Raw genomic sequence first — 21,219 nt, 5'->3', positions numbered from 1 at the left:
AACAAAAAAAGACACTCTGGCAAGGATCTTAGTGGGGGTTAATTATTAGTTTTTGCAGTGTGCAAACAGACCAAGGGTGGGGGTGGGGGGTGGTTATATCTTTCACCCAGTATATAACTTTTAAAGAACTATCACAATGTAACTCCCCCAAAATGATAAATATTTTATTTAATTTATTATCTTTCTCAACATTATCCATAAAAGAAAAACCTGTCAAGGAAAAGTTAAATTATAATAAATTGGGAGGAGTTAGGGAAATTATGGCACAGTGAGTGACACAGTGGAATCTGAAGGTAATTAAAATTTAACACGTACAGAGATGTCAGCAAAATGGTGAGCTGGAAAGTGCTGAATTCTCCCATGGAAAGGTAAGAAAAGAAACAAAAACTAAGTGAAAAATCTCTTAGGAACTTAAGGAAAGAATCAAGCAAAGATCTTCAGAAACAAAGTGAACATGTAATTAAGAGAAATTGAAGGATATTTTCTTGCATGTTTCTTTAAAAAAATTTTTAGTTCTTTTAATTGGAGGATAATTGCTTTACCATGTTGTGTGAATCAGTTGTAAATATACATATATCCCTTCCCACTTGAGCTTTCCTCCCACACCCTTATCCCACCCTCTAGGTCATCATAGAGCACCGAGCTGAGCTCCCTGTGCTAAGCAGCAGCTTCCCACCAGCTACTTTACACGTGGTAGTGTACATATGTCAATGCTACTCTCAATTCATCCTGTCATCTCCCTCCCCCGTGGTGTCCACAAGTGCATTCTCTAAGTCTGCGTCTCTATTCTATGATTTCCTTGTGTTTTTATTCACACTCATCTCTCCTCTGACTCGTACAGTGGAGTCTTGATCTGTAAAGGGCGGCAGTTCAGCTCTCTGCTGCCTCCCTCAAACCAGAGTGATCGCAGAAATCCTTATGTGCAATGTTCCAACCTATGTAGGGGCTGCCTGGAGACCGATGTCTGTTCCACTTAACTCTGAGCTTAAGGTGAAGAGCATCTGGAATGGATATTACAACTACAGAATTCTGCCTTTAGAATTTTCTACTTTTAACTTTTGTCATTTTAATTATGATGTGTCTTGGTGTGGGCCTCTTTGGTTTCATCCTGCTTGGGACCCTCTGTTCTTCCTGCACCTGGATATCTTTTACCCTTCTCAGGTTTGGAGATCTTTCTGCCATAATTTCATCAAATATGTTTGCTGCATCTGTCTTTTTTTCTCTAAGACCTCTATAATGCAAATGCTAGTGCACTTGATGTTATCCTAGAGCTCCCTTAAGTTATTCTCATGAAAAAATTTGTATTCTTTATTGCTGTTCTTATTGAGTGATTTCCACTATTTCTGTCTTCCAGGTTGCTAATGCATTCTCCTGTATCACCTAACCTGTTGCTGATTCCTCCTGGTGTATATTGCATTTGTTACCATGTTCTTCAGCTCTGATCAAGTCTTTTTAATATTTTCTAGTTCTCTGAAGTCCTCCTTGAAGTTCTGTATTACACATATTCAGTGGGCACCTTTATTGCTATTGTTTTGAGTTTTTTTCAGGTAAAGTATTTATCTCTCAATAGGTTAGTTGTTTTTTTTTTTTATGATGAGGTTTTATCTTGGTCCTTCACTTGGGATGTGTGTGTGTGTTTCTTCTAATCTGTTTGGTCTTTTCTGTTTGTCTCTATGAGGTTAAGCAGTCATCTAGTCCAGAGTCTGTTTCCCTTGTAGTTCAGTTGGTAAAGAATCTGCCTTCAGTGCAGGAGACCCAGGTTTGATCCCTGGGTTGGGAAGATTCCCTGGAGAAGGAAATGGCAACTCACTCCAGTATCATTGACTGGAAAATCTCATGGACAGAGGAGCCTGGTGGGCTGCAGTCCATGGGGTCTCAAAGAGTTGGGCACAACTGAGTGACTAACACTGACTCACTTAGTCCAAAGTCTAAAGGGATGTCCTTTATGTAGGACTCGCCACACAGGGTGTCTCTGCGTGGTCTGCTGGTGACCAGTGACTTTGGTCAGTGAACAGGATCGGAGGCCACGTCTCCCCAAGGTGAACTGGTAGCTGCTATTTCCATGGGAGATAGGACTGGAAGCAGGATGAGACAGTGGTGAGCTGAGGCTTCTTCTGGGCTCAGTGGTGATGGGTGACCTGTTGGGGACAAGACTGGGGCTGGAGACACACTTCTGAGTTGGCACCACTTTCCCTGGTGCCTGTGATGGCTGATGGCCATCTCCCCCTCAGTAGGCAGCAGTGCCAAGCAAGAGCGGCTGGAGGAGGAGCCTGTGCAGGGGGATGGCCTGGACCGAGGTGGTCCTGCAGGCTGGTCAGAGCATCAAGCAGTGCCAGTCAGCTGCCCCATGGGCTTGAGAGCAGTCACATGTGCACACACTCTTGCAAAGTAGAGTCTTGGCTCCTTGAACCCTCTGGTAAAGCTCCATAAGGTTTCAAATGAGTCGAGGGGGCTCGTCTTCCCAGGGCCAGTCCTCAGACCTGGGGTTCCTAACATGGGTCTTAAACCCCTCGATCTTTAAGGACAATCTCTGAGCCTGTTGGTACTTCTCCTCTTCTGTGTCACCTGCTAGGGGTGTGGGTCTTAACTAGATTTCTTCTACCACATGCCAGCTAGACTCTGTAAGTTCTTTCTTGATGGCCTCAGTTGTAGAAGAGCCACTACTCTTCTGCTACTCTTCAAATTTTTTGCAGCAAGACTTACTTTATATATAGTGGTATTTTTTTCTTTTTTTGTTGCACAGCTCAGCTTGGGGAATCTAGTTACCCAACCAGGGATCAAACCTATGCCCCCTGCAGTGGAAGCATGGATTCTTAACCACTGGACCACCAGGGAAGTCTCCAACTCTGCTTTTTAATCCCTTCCCAAGTATCCTCGCTTTGAAGTCTTTATTATTTCACATACACAAAAAGCAAGAAGCCTTAAACTAGAGACACAGTTTTTAATTAGCTCCACCAATCATAACAACTCTCTCCACACCCCAAAAATCAGTAAATTCTGATAGAACCATGATGGATCGCTCACAATCAGTATTCTTCGGAAAACGGATAGTCAGGGTGATCAGCAAGGCTGAAAGAGAAGGAGGGATGTTAATTTATTAATTCTGTATCACATGGCCAAGGAGAGTGCTTCTCTGTGGATGTAGCCAGGACAGCCTAAACATCTCAGTCCACAACCACATCCCACTTTCTACCCCAGGCACCCAGTCCATGTGTGAACAGTGCCTGCGTGTCTGATTCCCACAGTCACAAGCAATATAAACATCACAGTGATATTTCCCTTGTTTGGAATTACAGTTTATAAGAAGGTCTGAGAACTACAGCTAAAACATGAAGGTCATTTCAGCCCTAGGTGGAACATTTGGTCCTGGGTGGTGATGATGATGATCTCAGTAACAATTGTGCAGATCTTTTTAACACATCCATTCAACAAGTAAGTACTGAGCACCCCTCAAAATAGAAGGCATTCCATTAAGAACCTTCTGATCTCTTGAGATGTCATGGACGCACAAGCAACAATACCGATAAAGTGAGATGACTATTTTCTTAATTTACAAAGGATTAAAACAGTGGCTAATTAATAATTAGTATTACTGCTGCTTTCCTTTTTTCCCTATGTTTTTACTTTTCTTCCTAAATTCATTCCTTTCAATTTATTTCATTAAAGAGTACATTCTGAGTGATTCCATATGCCAAGAGTTATGCTGTTGACTTAAACCCACAAACATGAGAAAGTCCAGGCACAGACAGCCTGATGAAGGTGAACAGAGAAATACACTGAAAAGTTTTTGAGTACAGAAAAGTAAATTTCCATCTTTTTGTTTTCATTTGTAATATCCTTTTTCAGAATCATGATATAGCTTTACAAACAGGAGACAAAGTTTTGACATCTTTCATGTAAAACTAAGTCTTCCTTTTACTAATAATTTGTATTACCTTCTCTCTAAACTCTCTTCTAATATCTCTCTGTTTGATTAGCCTTCTTTCTCTTCAATCCTGACATCCTCCTGCAGTAATTAGGCAGCTGGAATTTCATGTTAGTGACTAAGTCAAAGTCAAGGAGTTAGGAGTTCCCTAGGGGATGATCCCTGATGAACAAAGGCAACACTGGAGTGAGTCTTGACTCAAGAAACCAGAGAGACCCAGACGATCTTACCTGGGTGTGTCCTGCTAAGACACAGCCATCACTCACTTGAGGGTCAGTCAAGCTTATGATCAGCTTGTAATTCAGTTTTGTGAGATTATAAGGATGAGGACATGGGATTTTTAATAGGGGGAAAAGGCCAATGAAGAGATCTATTTGGAAGAAATGGATGGTGTCTTGGTAAAGAAAGGCCCATTAGGGAGAAAATTCACCAGACACTTAGGGAAGGGAGTGGAGGCCAGGCCATGTGACCTCTCAGTACTGATGCATTTTGCCTTTCATGAAACTTTCCTCCATTAAAAATATCAACAATATATTTTACAATTGTGTTAGGATAAACACAAATGTAGTCCAAGCTGGATTCATTATTAGTCATTATTAATCATTTCCTCCCAATTTTATAAAAAGTTTAAAGATAAAATATGTTCACAGGTCCCTAAAAGAATAGCGGGCTGCAGGCACTGTCCCCTCTGTGTCTACTGGATTCCTGGGCCCTGAGAGGAGATACATCAGTCACAGGGATTAGGGGCACAAAGTAGTGAATTCACCACCATGTCAAATCTGGGGATTTTATTTATGGGCTGTCCTGTTCCCCATTCACATTTCTGTTGGTTAGAGATGGAGCCCTGGAGGACCTTTGGTCTGAGGTCTGCATGAAGCCCAAGGTTGACAGCTATTCTGGAAACCAGGATTGTCTTCTGAGAATTAAGTTTTTAAAAAGCTTAGTTCCCCTACTGACCTGCCTGCTACAGAAAACAGTGTATGTGTGAAATATACACAAGTCACTTACAAGACTAAATCATAATATCGTATGTTACTGTTGAGGCCATCAATTGCTTTCATGTCTTCCGGAGTCAATTCAAAGTCAAGAACCTGGAATAAAGGAAGAATCACATTGACTTCTCCCCTAAGGAGCTGGCCTCCCCCTGAGGACTGCAGGACCTTCCAGCTGGATGGAGACAAGAAGAGGGGACAGGGAAGCCGTGTCTGTCTTCAGCTTCCAGGTGAACAACTTGGGACCCTCTGCAGAGTTCTCACTTCTCCTTTCTACAACTTCTACTTTTCTGCTCCAGTTCTCAGACAGACACACACACACAGGTTGCAAGGCATCAATCCCCTATCTTTCTACGTGAATTTCTTTTGACAGAAGAAAAGCAAACAAAAAATCAACTTTTTTTGCAAACAAAGACACTGTTGGACAACCTGGACAAAATACATGCACTTGACCGAACACTAGACTGTTTTCTTCCTTCTCAACATCCCCTAAAATATGACACAGCATAGAGCTTAAGCAAGTATGGAAAAGAGGATCCCCCTGTGAAAACCTAATCAAGAATCTGATAGCAAACTTATTCATTACCTATGAATAAATCTAAAACATTGATTATGTACATGTCTCTGTGACAAAGTTATGAGATGCATTTAAAATATTAAAGAATACTTAAATAATTAAAAAATGCATATCATAGTCACAAAATGGAAATGTCAATTTCATATACAAATCAGTTTTCTCCAAAGTGAGAAATGCAATGTGCACCAAAGTCTTAAACAGTTATTATTTTGTGGAAGTTGGTAGATTGATACTAAATTTTATATAAAAGAACAGCTAGTCAAGAGCAGTGACGACATACTTAAAGGGAAAAAAAGAATGCTATTTAAAACAAGATTATTTTCCACTATAATAAAGTAACAGAGAGAGGCCAGAAATGTACTTATGGACATTTGATACATGACAGAGTTGACAGTGAAAATCTGTGGGAAAATACTGACACATAGATTTCTGTTTAACTATATGTATATACCTTTTCATGTCATATTCAAAAATCAGTTTAAGTGTATTACAGATTGAGATTTGGGTGGAAACAAAAAACCAGTTTATTAGGGAACATTTCCCTTACCCTTGAATTAGTTTGACCTGTAACTTCCACTGGACAGTGATATTTCCCAGAAGTGGTGAGTCAGATCTGAGCCCAGACAGGAAGAGGATTTTTTTCCCACTCACTGACTGGGGTTAATTGTGCTGTGATGAGATAAAGACCAAGTAGGTTGACAACAGTCTAGCCAAATATATATGACAATATATACAGAGAAGCATGCAGTCTTCTCTAACAATAGGCTCATCCACCTGCTAAAGCAGAACTGCCAAGCAGCTCTGCACTGAACAGCTGCTGCTGCTGCTAAGTCGCTTCAGTCATGTCTGACTCTGTGCAACCCCATAGACAGCAGCCCACCAGGCTTCCCCGTCCCTGGGATTCCCCAGGCAAGAACACTGGAGTGGGTTGCCATTTCCTTCTCCAATGCATGAAAGTGAAAGGTGAAAGTGATGTTGCTCGGTCGTGTCCGACTCTTAGCGACCTCATGGACTACAGCCTACCAGGCTGCTCCATCCATGAGATTTTTCCAGGCAAGAGTACTGAAGTGGGGTGCCATTGAACTACAAATACCCAACAGAGTTCAGCCAAGAAGACAACAGCTTAGCTGAGTGCAGGTTGATTGTGAAACCACAGAATCAAGAGACACATAAACGATCTCTGCCTTAAACCCCTAAATGGGGGAGATTTCCTGTACAGCTATGGCTAATGGTATAATATAAAAATAAAAAGACATATAATCTAATAAAAATGTACAAAGTCATAAATAGGAACTTCACAAAGGCAGAAACTGAAATGCATGAAAATGAAACTACATTAATATTCAGAGAAATGTAAAATAAAATATGATGAATTGGTTCAGGATGACTGCTTTCACTCGCGTGTCCCCAAACTCATATGTTGTTAACCTTACCCGCCCTGTGATGGTGCTAGAAATGGAGCTTTTGAGGGGTGATTATATCATGATAGTGGAGCTTTTATGAATGAGATTTGAACAGTATCATATTCATATAAGAGACTTGAGAGAGCTCTGTTGCCCCCTCCACCATGTTAAGGTACAAGGAGAAGCCTGTGACCTGGAGGAGAGCCCTCACCTGATCACCCGGGCACCCTGACTCCAGTCTTTCAGCTTTAGAACTGTGAGGAATAAAGTTCAATTTTTTCCCTAAGCCACTCAATCTGTGGTATTTTGTTAGAGCAGCCTAAACAATTTAAGAAAATCACATAATGCAACTTTGTCAATTGAAAACAAAGAAAATAAGATGTCATTTGCACAAGGTGACAGAATAAGTTGCAGACGTAATGCTGGATCTAAAATCTCTATTTTCTGTCCAACCTTAACCCTCTCCAGCCATGTCACCTCTCCTGTTGCCACATCAGGAGGAGAAAACCACTGGCAATACACACATGGCATTCATGCACAGGAAAGAACAGGTAACTCATTTTGACTCAAAAATAATCTGAGAGCTGGACAAAAATGACCCTTGTGAAGGATATTCCTTAGAAGCCCTCTGCCTACAGCCCCACTCATCACCTGCATGTTCTCTTTGATCCGCTTCCTGTTGTAACTCTTGGCTAGAACCACAACCCCACGTTGTATCTGGTAGCGAAGGGCAACCAGAGCTGGGGTCTGCTTGTGCTTTTTGGCAATGGCACAAAGAACCGGGTCCTCCAAAAGAATAGGGTAGTTCGGGTTCACCCTGGAAGGAAATCAAGAAATCCTGAGGAGCTGAGAGTGAGTACTCAGTTTCTAAGAGGATTCTCAAACAGACCAAGTAGGTCCACTCTAGACCAGTGCTTCTCAAAGTGTGGTCCAGGGACCAGCAGCATTGGTTTCACCTGGAGTCTTGTTAGAAATACAAATCCCATGGCTTAGCTGAAGACAAACTGAATCAGAAACTTGACTCTGTCACCTCCCAATCTGTGTTTACAAAGCTCTCCTGGTCACCTGGGTGTATGCTGAGTTGAGATCAATGTTTCCACAGCTGTGGTTTTGTTCTTGTACATTTCAGGGGTTGTTTTTCCTCTCCAATCATAGCCCCAAAGTAAGTACAAGAGCATAAAAGCAGAAGGAAAAGACGGATACTTTTTGTTTAACTTTCTCAGTATTGATAAAAATTGAGTAGTCTCATAGTAACTATTCTTTTCATCACTATTTACAGTGTGCACTACTTATACAGATGTTTACAAAAATGGTTCAAATTATCATTTTTTTTGATCATCATTGACCTGGGAGGTTTATTATCCTGACTTTTGGCATAAGGTAAGGAGAAGGCAATGGCACCCCACTCCAGCACTTTTGCCTGGAAAATCCCATGGATGGAGGACCCTGGTAGGCTGCAATCCGTGGGGTCGCTAAGAGTTGGACACGACTGAGCAACTTCGGTTTCACTTTTCACTTTCATGCATTGGAGAAGGAAATGGCAACCCACTCCAGTGTTCTTGCCTGGAGAATCCCAGGGATGGGGGAGCCTGGTGGCTGCCGTCTATGGGGTCACACAGAGTCGGACACGACTGAAGTGACTTAGCATAGCAAGGGAAGCTCAGAGTCTTTTACTAGCAACGTGTTCATTAGTTACTAAGCAAGTAAATCATGACTTAAGCTTATGTCTTAGATTTCAACTGGGGGATTATATATAGATTTCAATTCAGTCACTTGTTATTGATTAATCTACAAGACACATATAATGTAAAAAATAATTGGGTAGGTGATGAGAAGACAAAAGAGAAGGCTCTTCCATTTTCCCTCTCTACCCTCTGCCAGTTGAGAGCACTGAGTACAACATAAAAAAACATATTCCATGAAAAATTGAATTTTAGGTAAACTCTGTTGTCTTCCTTAGTGTTCATTACCAATTTTTCAATCGTTGGGATCCCAGAGCACCATAGGCAACAAGAACAATATCATGTGACTTGCAGAACTCCAACAGTTTGTTCTGATTGAGATAAGGGTGACATTCCACCTGTAGAATGCCAACATAAAAGAGTGTCAGGTTATATAGGAAGGTGATACCAATATGACAGAGAAAGGCAAAAAGTTTAAAACATCTAAAGAAAAAATAAACTATGGAACACTAAATTGGAACTGAAAATATCAATATAAAGTAATTTTTAAAAGAAATACATATTATATCTCTATTCCCAAAAACAGAAAAAGTAATAACATTCCCGAGAACAAGCAACCCCAGGGAGCAGAACTCAGTTTCTAAATACATTACCAGGTGACATACCTAACTCCAGATCTGGGACAAGAAAACAACTGTTTGAGTCTTGGACATCAATTCTTGCAAAAAGCAAGAATTTGCTCCAAGATACGTGAATAAATGTCTGCAGGACAAAAGAACCAGATTGATGGGTTCCCATTGGTAACATCTGAGTACATTTTAACACCAAAGGGAATCATGAGTGAGAGCAAATATAGCACACAGGGTCAACAAAAATCCCTGAGAGAGAAAGAGCAAAAACGTTTCCCTCCACGGATGATTATTATGAAAACTCCTTTCTCAGAAACTGACAATTAAAGGGAAGAAGGAAAGTGTTTGATTTGTCTCATAGAAATGCTGCTGCTGCTGCTGCTGTTGCTGCTAAGTTGCTTCAGTTGTGTCCGACTCTATGGGACCCCATAGACAGCAGCCCACCAGGCTCTGCTGTCCATGGGATTTTCCAGACAAAAGAGAACTGGAGTGGGGTGCCATTGCCTTCTGTCTTATAGGAATAGGTGTATTTTATCCTGACTTAATGAGGGAATTTTATTTTTACAATAAAATGTCAGGTAAGAAGATTAAAAAGTGCTTACATTGAAAATATTGAAAACTGTCCCAACGAAATAATTAATTCAGGTGAACATCATTGATGGATTCTCAACAATTATATGAAAACTTGGGGGAAATTGAAATTCCTCTGAGGACAATTATTATCCAGTAGATGACTAGGCAATTTCAACATGGGAAATACACATTTCCAAATTTAAAATCTAGCTACCAGTAGCTTTAATAGGAGAACAAAATAACCATCATCACAGTGGGATAGCTGGTTATCATGTGCTTCCTGCTGGGTGCCATGTGAGGGGCACAGCATGTAAAGGACATATTCCCAAAATGTATAAATTTATGAGCATGAGTAAGGGGTTCAGGACTATCTGTTAATTTACAGGAATTGAGAAATAAATTAACAATACAAGATGATAGTCTGATAAATCTATTATATTTGTCAAAAAACTGTTTGGATATCATAGTTAGAAAATATAATTGAGTGACCATGACAGGTTAAAAAAGCTTGAGATACATGACTCAAAGTGACATGTGAGCCACAATGAGATCAGTTCAACCTAATGTTACACATGTAAATACACACACACACACACACACACACCTGCCAATGTGGCAAAATGTGAAACATTTTGCATACAAAAGGGAAAATATGAGCGTACTTGATGGTACTCTTAACTTTTCTAATATCTGAAAATTTTCACAATGAGAACTTGGAGGCAAAATTAATGCTAAAATCACAATAGTTTTGAAGCCTTTTTAATTTAGAATATCAATTATACATATATGTTGTGCAGTCATGTCCAACCCCTTGTGACCCCATGGACTGTGACTTGCCAGGCTCCTCTGTCCATGGGGATTCTCCAGACAAGAATACTGGAGTGGGTTGCCATGCCCTCCTCCAGGGGATCTTCCCAACTCAGGGATCAAACCCAGGTCTCCCGCATTGCAGGCAGATTCTTTATCATCTGAGCCACCAGGGAAGCCCAAGAATATTGGAATGGGTAGCCTATCCTTTCTCCAGGGACCTTGCTTCTATTACCAGTCACATCCACCACTGGGTATTGTTTTTGCTTTGGCTCCATCCCTTCATTCTTTCTGCAGTTATTTCTCCACTGATGTCCAGTAGCATATTGGGCACCTACTAACCCGGGGAGTTCCTCTTTCAGTATCCTATCATTTTGCCTTTTCATACTGTTCTATAGGCAAGAATACTGAAGTGGTTTGCCATTCCCTTCTCCAGTGGACCACATTCTGTCAGACGTCTCCACCATGACCCACCCATCCTGGGTGGTCCCACACAGCATGGCTTAGTTTCACTGAATTAGACAAGATCATTCAGGTATGACCTAAATCAAATCCCTTATGATTATACAGTGGAGGTGAGAAATAGATTTAAGGGCCTAGATATGACAGACAGAGTGCCTGATGAACTATGGAGAGAGGTTCGTGACATTGTATAGGAGACAGGGATCAAGACCATCCCCATGGAAAAGAAATGCAAAAAAGCAAAATGGTTGTCTGAGGAGGCCTTACAAATAGCTGTGAAAAGAAGAAAAGCAAAAAGCAATGTAGAAAAGGAAAGATATAAGCATCTGAATGCAGAGTTCCAAAGAAGAGCAAGGAGAGATAAGAAAGCCTTCCTCAGTGATCAGTGCAAAGAAATAGAGGAAAACAACAGAATGGGAAAGACTAGAGATCTCTTCAAGAAAATTAGAGATATCAAGGGGACATTTCATGCAAAGTTGGGCTCGATAAAGAACAGAAATGGTATGGACCTAACAGAAGCAGAAGATATTAAGAAGAGGTGGCAAGAATACACAGAAGAACTGTACAAAAAAGAGCTTCTGACCCAGATGATCACGATGGTGTGATCACTCACCTAGAGCCAGACATCCTGGAATGTGAAGTCAAGTGGGCCTTAGAAAGCATCACTACAAACAAAGCTAGTAGAGGTGATGGAATTCCAGTTGAGCTCTTTCAAATCCTGAAAGATGATGCTGTGAAAGTGCTTGCACTCAATATGCCAGCAAATTTGGAAAACTCAGCAGTGGCCACAGGACTGGAAAAGGTCAGTTTTCATTCCAGTCTCAAAGAAAGGCAATGCCAAAGAATGCTCAAACTACCGCACAATTGCACTCATCTCACACGCTAGTAAAGTAATGCTCAAAATTCTCCAAGCCAGGCTTTAGCAGTACATGAACCGTGAACTTCCTGATGTTCAAGCTGGTTTTAGAAAAGGCAGAGGAACCAGAGATCAAATTGCCAACATCTGATGGACCATGGAAAAAGCAAGAGAGTTCCAGAAAAACATCTATTTCTGCTTTATTGACTATGCCAAAGCCTTTGACTGTGTGGATCACAATAAACTATGGAAGATTCTGAAAGAGTTGGGAATATCAGACCACCAGACCTGCCTCTTGAGAAACCTGTATGGAGGTCAGGAAGCAACAGTTAGAACTGGACATGGAACAACAGACTGGTTCCAAATAGGAAAAGGAGTACGTCAAGGCTGTATATTGTCACCCTGCTTATTTAACTTATACACAGAGTACATCATGAGGAACTCTGGGCTGGAAGAAGCACAAGCTGGAATCAAGATTGCTGTGAGAAATATCAATAACCTCAGACATTCAGATGACACCACCCTTATGACAGAAAGTGAAGAGGAACTAAAAAGCCTCTTAATGAAGGTGAAAGAGGAGAGTGAAAAAGTTGGCTTAAAGCTCAACATTCAGAAAACGATGATCCTGGCATCTGGTCCCATCACTTCATGGGAAATAGATGGGGAAACAGTGGAAACTGTGTCAGACTTTATTTTTTGGGGCTTCGAAATCACTGCAGATGGTGATTGCAGCCATGAAATTAAAACACACTTACTCCTTGGAAGGAAAGTTATGATCAATCTAGGCAGCATGTTAAAAAGTAGAGACATTACTTTGCCAACAAAGGTTCGTCTAGTCAAGGCTATGGTTTTTCCAGTGGTCCTGTATGGATGTGAGAGTTGGACTGTGAACAAAGCTGAGTGCTGAAGAATTGATGCTTTTGAACTGTAGTGTTGGAGAAGACTCTTGAGAGTCCCTTGGACAGCTAGGAGATCCAACCAGTCCATCCTAAAGGAAATCAGTCTGGGTGTTCATTGGAAGGACTGATGCTAAAGCTTAAACTCCAGTACTTTTTGGCCACCTCATGCGAAGAGTTGACTTATTGGAAAATACCGATGCTGGGAGGGATTGGGGGCAGGAGAAGAAGGGGACGATAGAGGATGAGATGGCTGGATGGCATCACCAACTTGATGGACATGAGTTTGAGTGAATTCCGGGAGTTAGTTATGGACAGGGAGGCTGGTGTGCTGTGATTCGTGGGGTCACAAAGAGTCGGACATGACTGAGTGACTGAACTGATATATATACATACATATATTTATCCTGAATTTCACAAGCTACATTTTTCTGTAGAAGACTCTTACTCCTTGACTTCAGGTTGTACCTTATAGACGTTATTGTTGTTGTTTAGTCATTAAATCATGTTTGATTTTTTAGTGGCCCCATGGACTTCCCAGGCAAGAATACTGGAGTGGGTTGCCATTTCCTTCTCCAGGGCATCTTACCAACCCAGGGATTGAACCAGAGTCTCCTGCATTGGTAGGCAGATTCTTTACACTGCACTACCAGGGGAGCTTGTGGACATTACGTTATATGAAATACAACAGTTGCAGAAAGACAGATGTTAATATCTAAATTGGTCAAACTCACAGAATTTAAGAGTAATGTGATGGTTACCATGGGGTCAGGGGGAGTAGGGAGAAATCAGTATTTCCTATGCATAGGTACAAGGTCTCAATTATGCAAGGTGAATAAATTCTAGAGTCTTACTGTACAGCATCGTCCCTATGCTTAAAGTTATTGTATTATACAATACAATACAATGAACTTAAAGTACATTGTATTGTGCAGTGTTATATACTTAAAATGTTTTTAAATAAAGCATTTTAACTTTTCTTACAGCGATAAAGTAAAAATATAACAAAAATATAAGAGTACAGAATCAAACAAATAAAAATGTATTTAAACAGTTAATTTTATGATAGACATCAATGGGAGAAAAAGATCAAGACTGAGTAAATCACAGGGTGTGCTCTAATTCCTGACTATTTCATCTACTGTTAGTATCACTGTAAAATGCTGATTTCACTCTATAACCTGAATGATTTTCATAACCTCCAGTAAAATTTTTTGTACTATGCTTCCTGTTGAAAACCCTATAAGCACAGAGACACCAAGACTAAGGATTTGGGTAGCCAAACCCCACACAAACTCTTAACACTTGTCTCAGCTGATTTATCTCTATTTACTTCCTATTCCATGTTTTAATGGTCTTCTGGTACACAGTTCCCTCTGAAGCACTTTTATCATCTGATTTCTGGAGATCCTTTCAGCTCAGGGAAACACCTCCTTCCTCTACGTTCTGGGGGACTAGCCTAACTCCCTTCACCTCCATTACCTTCGCCCTGTCCTCATCACAATTTAGCAGATTTTCCGCCCAGACTTTATCAGACAGAGATACCTTTTTGGGTTCTATTTACACCATCCAGACAGGGGCTCTGATCTCTAGAATCCTCTGTCCACAAAGGTCGGATGAACAGGAGGGGAGGACAGACAGACATCAGGCTGAAGTCCAAGAAGGAGGTTCTGAAGAGCAGGAGGGAGAGGAGCCGAGCTGCTCACCTGGTTACAGACGGGCTTGTACTTGAGCCCCGGCTTGTTCAGGATCTTCTCCAGCTGCTTGTGGTTGAAGTTGGACACCCCGATGGACTTGGTCAGCCCTGCATCCTTACACTTCTCCAGGGCCTGGGAAGGAGGGGTGGTGAGCAGTCATTTGAAATGAGTGATAGAACAAGAATAAATGATGGAAAAAAATCTGTAAAAAGTGTCTCATGTCAAGAATTGACATTGATTTTAAGAAAGAAAAAAGGAGAAGAAGGTCATGACACAAGAAGAAGAATTAACCATCTCCTCCTTAGAAAACCCTGGAGAAGACCTATCACATGGAAAGAAACAGATGCCTGGCTTCACCGTCCCAGATTCTGTCCTTTTCTGTGAGCATTTCAGCAATGGTTTCCTCCCCACAACCCCAGCATCCCAGTCCTTAGATTCATGAACTGCTGACTCTGATGGTCCAGAGCCCATTCTCACAGGTGGAAGAAATGAAGGAGGTTCCCCCTCTCCTGACTCCTCCCCTGGTTCTCTCCTCCCTGGACTCACCTCCCACGTGCGACAGAAATCCACTGAGTCATATATAATTTTTCCATTTTCATCTTTTGGAAAAAGTTCCTCTCCTGGCTGGAATAGAAGCAGTCATTTTAGAAATGTCACAAAATAATTTCTCCATATAGTCAGCCTGCCAGGCACATCTACGACCAGGACACTAACCTCCATAAGATAGGTTTACAACATTCAAGATCTCTTACACTTACCATATGTTTTAATAAATAGAACTTTCCTAGGTCCTAAAGGGGACTCATTGTGACTGATGTAAAGAATGGCAATGTTACATGGCTTTATTTCCAGAATAAAGATTACAATCTTGACTTAGATATGATAGAGTTTCTTTTCTCTCTGAGCATCTGATAGCCCTAGGGCAGACACATGAACCAAGACTCTCCTTAGGTTGATATGGGATGTGAAAGGTCCAGATATGCTCTCAAATGTTCATGACCATGAGCCTTGAACTAATCAAGGTTAATTTACCATTGATGGAAAATGTTGATATAAAAATAAAGCCAACCAAGAATAATGGAAAGTTAGGTGGTATGGGGGAAAAGGAGACACTTCTGAAGAGTACTGCAAATCCTGATATCTTCCATAGCTGGGCCTTGCCATCTACATAAACCAATAAACTCTTCTGCATAGGATAGGATGGCTCGGCTTGGGTTGATTTGTGCAACTTAAAATCAACCTAGAACTCTGAGACAATCTAGAAGGATAGGTTGGGGAGAGAGGTGGGAGGGGGGTTCAGAATGGGAGGGACACATGTATACCTATGGCTATGGCAAAAGCATCACAATATTATAAAGTAATAAACCTTCAATTAAAATAAATAAATAATTTTTAAAAATAGTTCTAAGTAATACAGTTCTTAATGGCTAAGTGCAGTCCACAGACCTCATCATGAAGACAGGCAACAGTGTAGACAAGGTCTCCTAAGTCCCAGTAAAGATTTAGACTCACCTAGAGAGAGCACCATCAAATCTGCTCAACTTGAAGGGGTGAAAGATGAGATAAACTCATCTTGTTCAAGTGTAAGGCAATGTCATGCTCACCAAGGCTATACCAAACTCTGTGTTCTTAAAATCCCCAAGGGACTCAGGAGTCATACTCAGTACTGTGCAGAACTCACCTATTTCTATTCCCTCAAGTTTTTTAGCAGAGAACATGAGATTGTTGAGCTTTTTTCTCTGGGAGGAATGACAAAGAAATTAAAAATTTAAAAAAACTCAGTAAAAAGATAATCATAAATGTTTGGGAATTCTACTCTAGTGAAGAGCATATCCTACTATGAAAAATCTGAAGTCAATCATCCATGCAGGATGATAGACATTCTGACATAAGAAATAAAATAGTTGTGATCGAGTTGACTCATTGGAAAAGACTCTGATGCTGGGAGGGATTGGGGGCAGGAGGAGAAGGGGATGACAGAGGATGAGATGGCTGGATGGCATCACTGACTCCATGGACGTGAGTCTCAGTGAACTCCGGGAGTTGGTGATGGACAGGGAGGCCTGGCGTGCTGCGATTCATGAGAATCGCAAAGAGTCGGACACGACTGAGTGACCTGATCTGATCTGATCTGAATCATATAAATTGCCAACCTTCAGAGCCAGTGGAAAATGAATAATGTAGAGATCGACATAGTCCAGTTGAAGATTTTTCAGTGACTTTTCCAAGGCTGGTCGGACCAACTCTGGTTGAAGGCAAGTGGACCAAAGCTGCAGAGATTAAAGAAAGGAAGCTGCATGAAATTAACATTGTGGGTAATTTTGTTTTTATGCTTTCATCTAAAAATCAGAGATTTTTCCTGATTAGAAATGGATGATCAGAGAGGAAAACCACCCTGTTTCTTTTTCAGTTCCATTTTTTATCTAACCAACCCATGTAAACTTTGTTATTTGATTGAATTTATCATTAGTACATCATTCACAATGGAAGAAAATGATCCAAGAAATAAAAAGCATTATCAAATAACTAATATACCCATCATCTGAATTATGTTTAATAAAGTTTAAAATTAGTTCACAAAGTCAATCTAATTGTATCAAAGAATAAATCCTCTTAGGAGTAATTAGAATCTTTTTGTTTATGTAACTGTAGGAAGTGTTTTGAACATATTATTACATACAGAACATAATTCAAGACATTTAGTTAGATCTTATGTAATAAAAAATAGCTCCTCTATTTCCACCTCTTAGATGGAAGAACTGAGATTTAGAATTTGAAGAAAATTTAGAAAGTTCCCTAGATGATAAGGAAAGTTATAATCTAATTATTTCTGTCTGATTCATTAGCCCATATTAAATCACACTACTCTGGTCTAGGCTCAGAAAAACAAAGTGACTTTAATTTAAAATTAAAATTTGAACCAATGATGAGAAAGCCATCATCACTCTCACTTTCTTTTTGGACACCAGATTTAATACACAAGTATGTGTGAAAAAAGTTGTACCAATAAGCAGTGTTCACCAAACAGCTACTTATCTGACTACATAATTATCACCTGCACACAATGACTTGCACACATGTGCACACACAACACACACAGAACCTTTGAAGTGTAGAATATGTCTTCTCTCTTCACAGTGCCATCTGCAATCTTGCTCCGAATGGCTTGTCCAACTTGCCTTTCATTTTGGTACAAATGAGCGCAGTCAATATGGCGGAACCCAACCTCTATAGCCAATTGGGTGATCTCCAGAGCTTCACTCTTAGGAACCTACATAAGCAACAAATGTGGTAGTTGAATATTCACACAATAATGAAACTGATGATGCACAAGCTTTGATTTTTCCCAAGAAAAATAAACAAACAAAAGCTTTAATGTTTCTTTGTGCCTTTGGTTAGTTCTGCATGTGTGGTGTTGAACACATGATAGTTTACCTGAAATTTCCTGCAAAGTTATTAAATGAATACCCAGGAAGTCTTCAATCCCAGGTGATCAGTGATTGATTAAAGGCATCAGAGGACCCTAAAGGCCACTTCCAGGTTCAGTGATGTGCTGGAGGAACTCATAAAAGTGAAAAAAGTGAATGTGTTAGTTGTTCAGTTATGTCTGACTCTTTGTGACTTCATGGACTGTAGTCTGCTAGGCTCCTCTGTCCATGGAATTCTCCAGGCAAGAAAGGAAGATCCCCTTCTCCAGGGGATCTTCCTGACACAGGTATCAAACCTGTGTCTCCTGAGTTGCAAGCAATTCTTTACCATCTGAGCCATGGATATGATTTATACAGTGAGATATTCTAAGCAAAGTCAACAAGGGTAAAGGTTCATGATATAAAGCACCAAGAAACAAGGTGAAATCTTGTAAGAGTGCTCTATCTACCAATGTAGTCATGCAGAATACACAAAATAAAAACTATACCTATTCAAAGTGTACTAAGTGATTTTTTAATTGCCTATCCTGGTGGCTCAGATGGTAAAGAATCTGCCTGCAATGCAGGAGATGTGGGTTCGATCTCTGGGTCAGGAACATCCCTTAGAGAAGGGAATAGCAACCCACTCCAGTATTCATGTCTGGAAAATCCCATGGAGAGAGGAGGTTACCAGGTTACAGTCCTTGGGTTTGCAAAGAGCTGGACACAACTGATGGACTACCACTTTTGCTTTCTTTCCCTGTGTAATGCTATCAAGGGATATCAGTAACAACCAAGCTGGTTAACAGTTCCATCACCTCACATAGTTAACTTTTATAGGTGTTTGTGAGACATTTAAGGTCTACTCTCCTGGCAAATCTCAAGAATATAACCCATTATTATTAACAGTAGCCACTGTGCTGTGCATCAGGTCTCCAGACTTATTTATCTTACAACTGAAGGCCTTTACCATTTGAGCAGCATCTTTCCATTTTCCCCAACTTCATCCCCAGCTTCTGGTCACTGTGATTCTACTCTCTGCTTCTATGAGTTCAACTTTTTTTTATAGATCCTACTCATAGACAGATCATGCAGTGTTTGTTCTTTACGTCTGACTTATTTTACTCAGCTTAATGTTATCTAAGTTCATCCATGTTGTTGCAAATTATGGATAATTTCTTTTATAAGCCTGAATAATATTTTGCTTCTTTTTATGTGACTTGTAATCTTTTCTTTTTCAAGGAGGTGCTTGTCTAACTTTCATCTGTTGGGTCTAGTTCTGGCTTTCCTTAAATGCAGGGGCATTCAGGGATGTGCTGAGGAATGAATTAGTGAGCTTCAGTAATAGCTGAACTCTTCCCTCTCCTCATCCCAGTTTGTACCACAAAGTCCTGTCTTCTGTCTTGAAATTTTTTATGAATATTTCCTTCTGTTTCATACATAAAAGAAGTGATATTCAAAGTTTAAGGACCAGAATCTTGCCATACAACTATTCAATATATACTCTAAAGACAAGAGGGGTAGCAAATTTTCTGGATTCCAGTCTAGTAAATTATCCTCTTTGTCCCTCTTACACTCAAGCACTGAAGACCATAGTTAGATAAAAATATATTACAAAAGCCAAGAATTGAAAGCTTTCCCTATAAGACTATAACTTGTCTCCTCAAATGGCACTGAACTTTCCATTAGAAGAAGTTTCCACACATAAACAGAAGTACAGGCCAAAACACAATTGAAATGTTTCTTCCCTGTGACCTAGTAGGTATTCCACAGTAGAAAAGCAATTCTCTCCCATTAGTTTTAAGTCATCTCATCTTTAGGAATTTTTACCTCTAATACTTCTCTGGGTCATGTCTTTTTGGAAGGAGGAAATGGTTCTGGAATTAATGAAATATAGAGAAACCTAGCCATTACAATCACCCTCAAAGCAAAGTGGCTGACAGTCAGTGTTCTTGACAGCTGAGTCTCACCTCTTGTGCCAAGCTGGGAGAGAGATGGAAACTGGAGGGGAATCCAGAGTAATCTGCAGGTGAGCACAGCCTCAGACCCTGATGCAGAGTGGAGACTGGATATTCTCTCCCCTTTCACAGGGCATGGTTCTAGCCTGGTTAGTAGAACCACATGATTCTCCCAGAGTCACACAGGAACTCAGTGCTTGACAACTGAAGTCCCTTCTACTCACGTCACATCCACTAGAATTTATGTCAACCCACAACCACTACTCTTACCTCCTCAGGGGCATAGGTTCCAAATCCCAGGATAGGAATGAAGTGGCCATCATTAAGCTTCACCCTCTGGTATTTGGGATCCATTGCCTGTTGCTCTTCTGAGTAAGCAGACTCTGTTTTTTTTTTTTTTTTTCCTTCTGCCTTCACAGGTTATAAATAATATGAAGGTAACGCCCCAACTGCACCATCCAATGTTAGTAGATACATTGTAGGAGGAGCATGATTAAACCAATACCCATGGAGTAAGAAATAAACAAAGGGTTTTAACTTGTTTGCTTTTTTATCAGAATAATATTCACAGTGCACAATGATATAAACCATTAATTTCTTGGAAAATTTTACTTTATTTTTTTAATAAGCAAATTTTAAATTCTGGATCCACTTACATTATTGTAAATTATTTCATGGGATTTGCTGAATAATTATTGACCATATGTTAGACTAGAAACCACATGTACCAATTTTTTAAATTTTCTAATTATGAAGCCCAACTTGAGCAAACATCAATTGAAACAATTATCTATATTACAGTGCATACACACACATACTTATACACACAATCACAGAATTTAATGTAATGACTAATAAGGATTTCTCAAAACACTAACACTTAATAAAGAATGAAAACATCAAATGAATATAAATTTGCCTTTTTATATAGCCTACCAGCAAAATTATTTTGCTTATAGATGGTGGTGAAATCCTGAAAATGATATGAAAATCAGACATTCTGGCAAAGGTCTTATTAGAGGTTAGTTATTAATGGTTTTTACTGTGTGCGATATGTTAACAGACTCTCTGTTCAAGTCTTTTAGCTAGTTTTGTTGTTCAGTTGCTTAGTCACGTCTGACTCTCCGACCCCATGGACTGTAGCACGTCAGGCTTCCCTGTCCTTCACCATCTCCCGGAGCTTGCTCAAACTCATGTCCATTGAGTCACTGATGCCATTCAACCATCTCTTCCTTTGTCATCCTGTTCTCCTCCTGCCTTCAATATTTCCCAACATCCTGGTCTTTTCTAATGAGTCGGCTAGTTAGAGAACTTTTAAAATTGCCATGACGTAAATGATATTTTATATAATCTGT

General features: G+C 40.3%; 1 protein-coding gene across 1 annotated transcript; it reads right to left on the bottom strand.

Annotated features, from left to right (window-relative positions):
- Positions 1-2,927: 2,927 nt before the first annotated feature.
- Positions 2,928-20,250, bottom strand: 20ALPHA-HSD (placental and ovary 20alpha hydroxysteroid dehydrogenase protein). The gene is given in 9 exon segments (NM_001167660.1): positions 2,928-3,069; positions 4,934-5,016; positions 7,549-7,714; positions 8,868-8,977; positions 14,509-14,631; positions 15,046-15,123; positions 16,653-16,769; positions 17,603-17,770; positions 20,135-20,250. Coding segments are annotated over 9 exon segments (972 nt in total). The 5' UTR covers positions 20,219-20,250; the 3' UTR covers positions 2,928-3,026.
- Positions 20,251-21,219: the final 969 nt, after the last annotated feature.

This window comes from Bos taurus, chromosome 13 (genome assembly GCF_002263795.3).
Source record: "Bos taurus isolate L1 Dominette 01449 registration number 42190680 breed Hereford chromosome 13, ARS-UCD2.0, whole genome shotgun sequence".
NCBI classification, from domain to species: Eukaryota; Metazoa; Chordata; class Mammalia; order Artiodactyla; family Bovidae; genus Bos; species Bos taurus.
The sequence above is the reverse complement of the archived record's forward strand: the minus strand, read 5'-3'. Positions and strand labels throughout refer to the sequence as shown.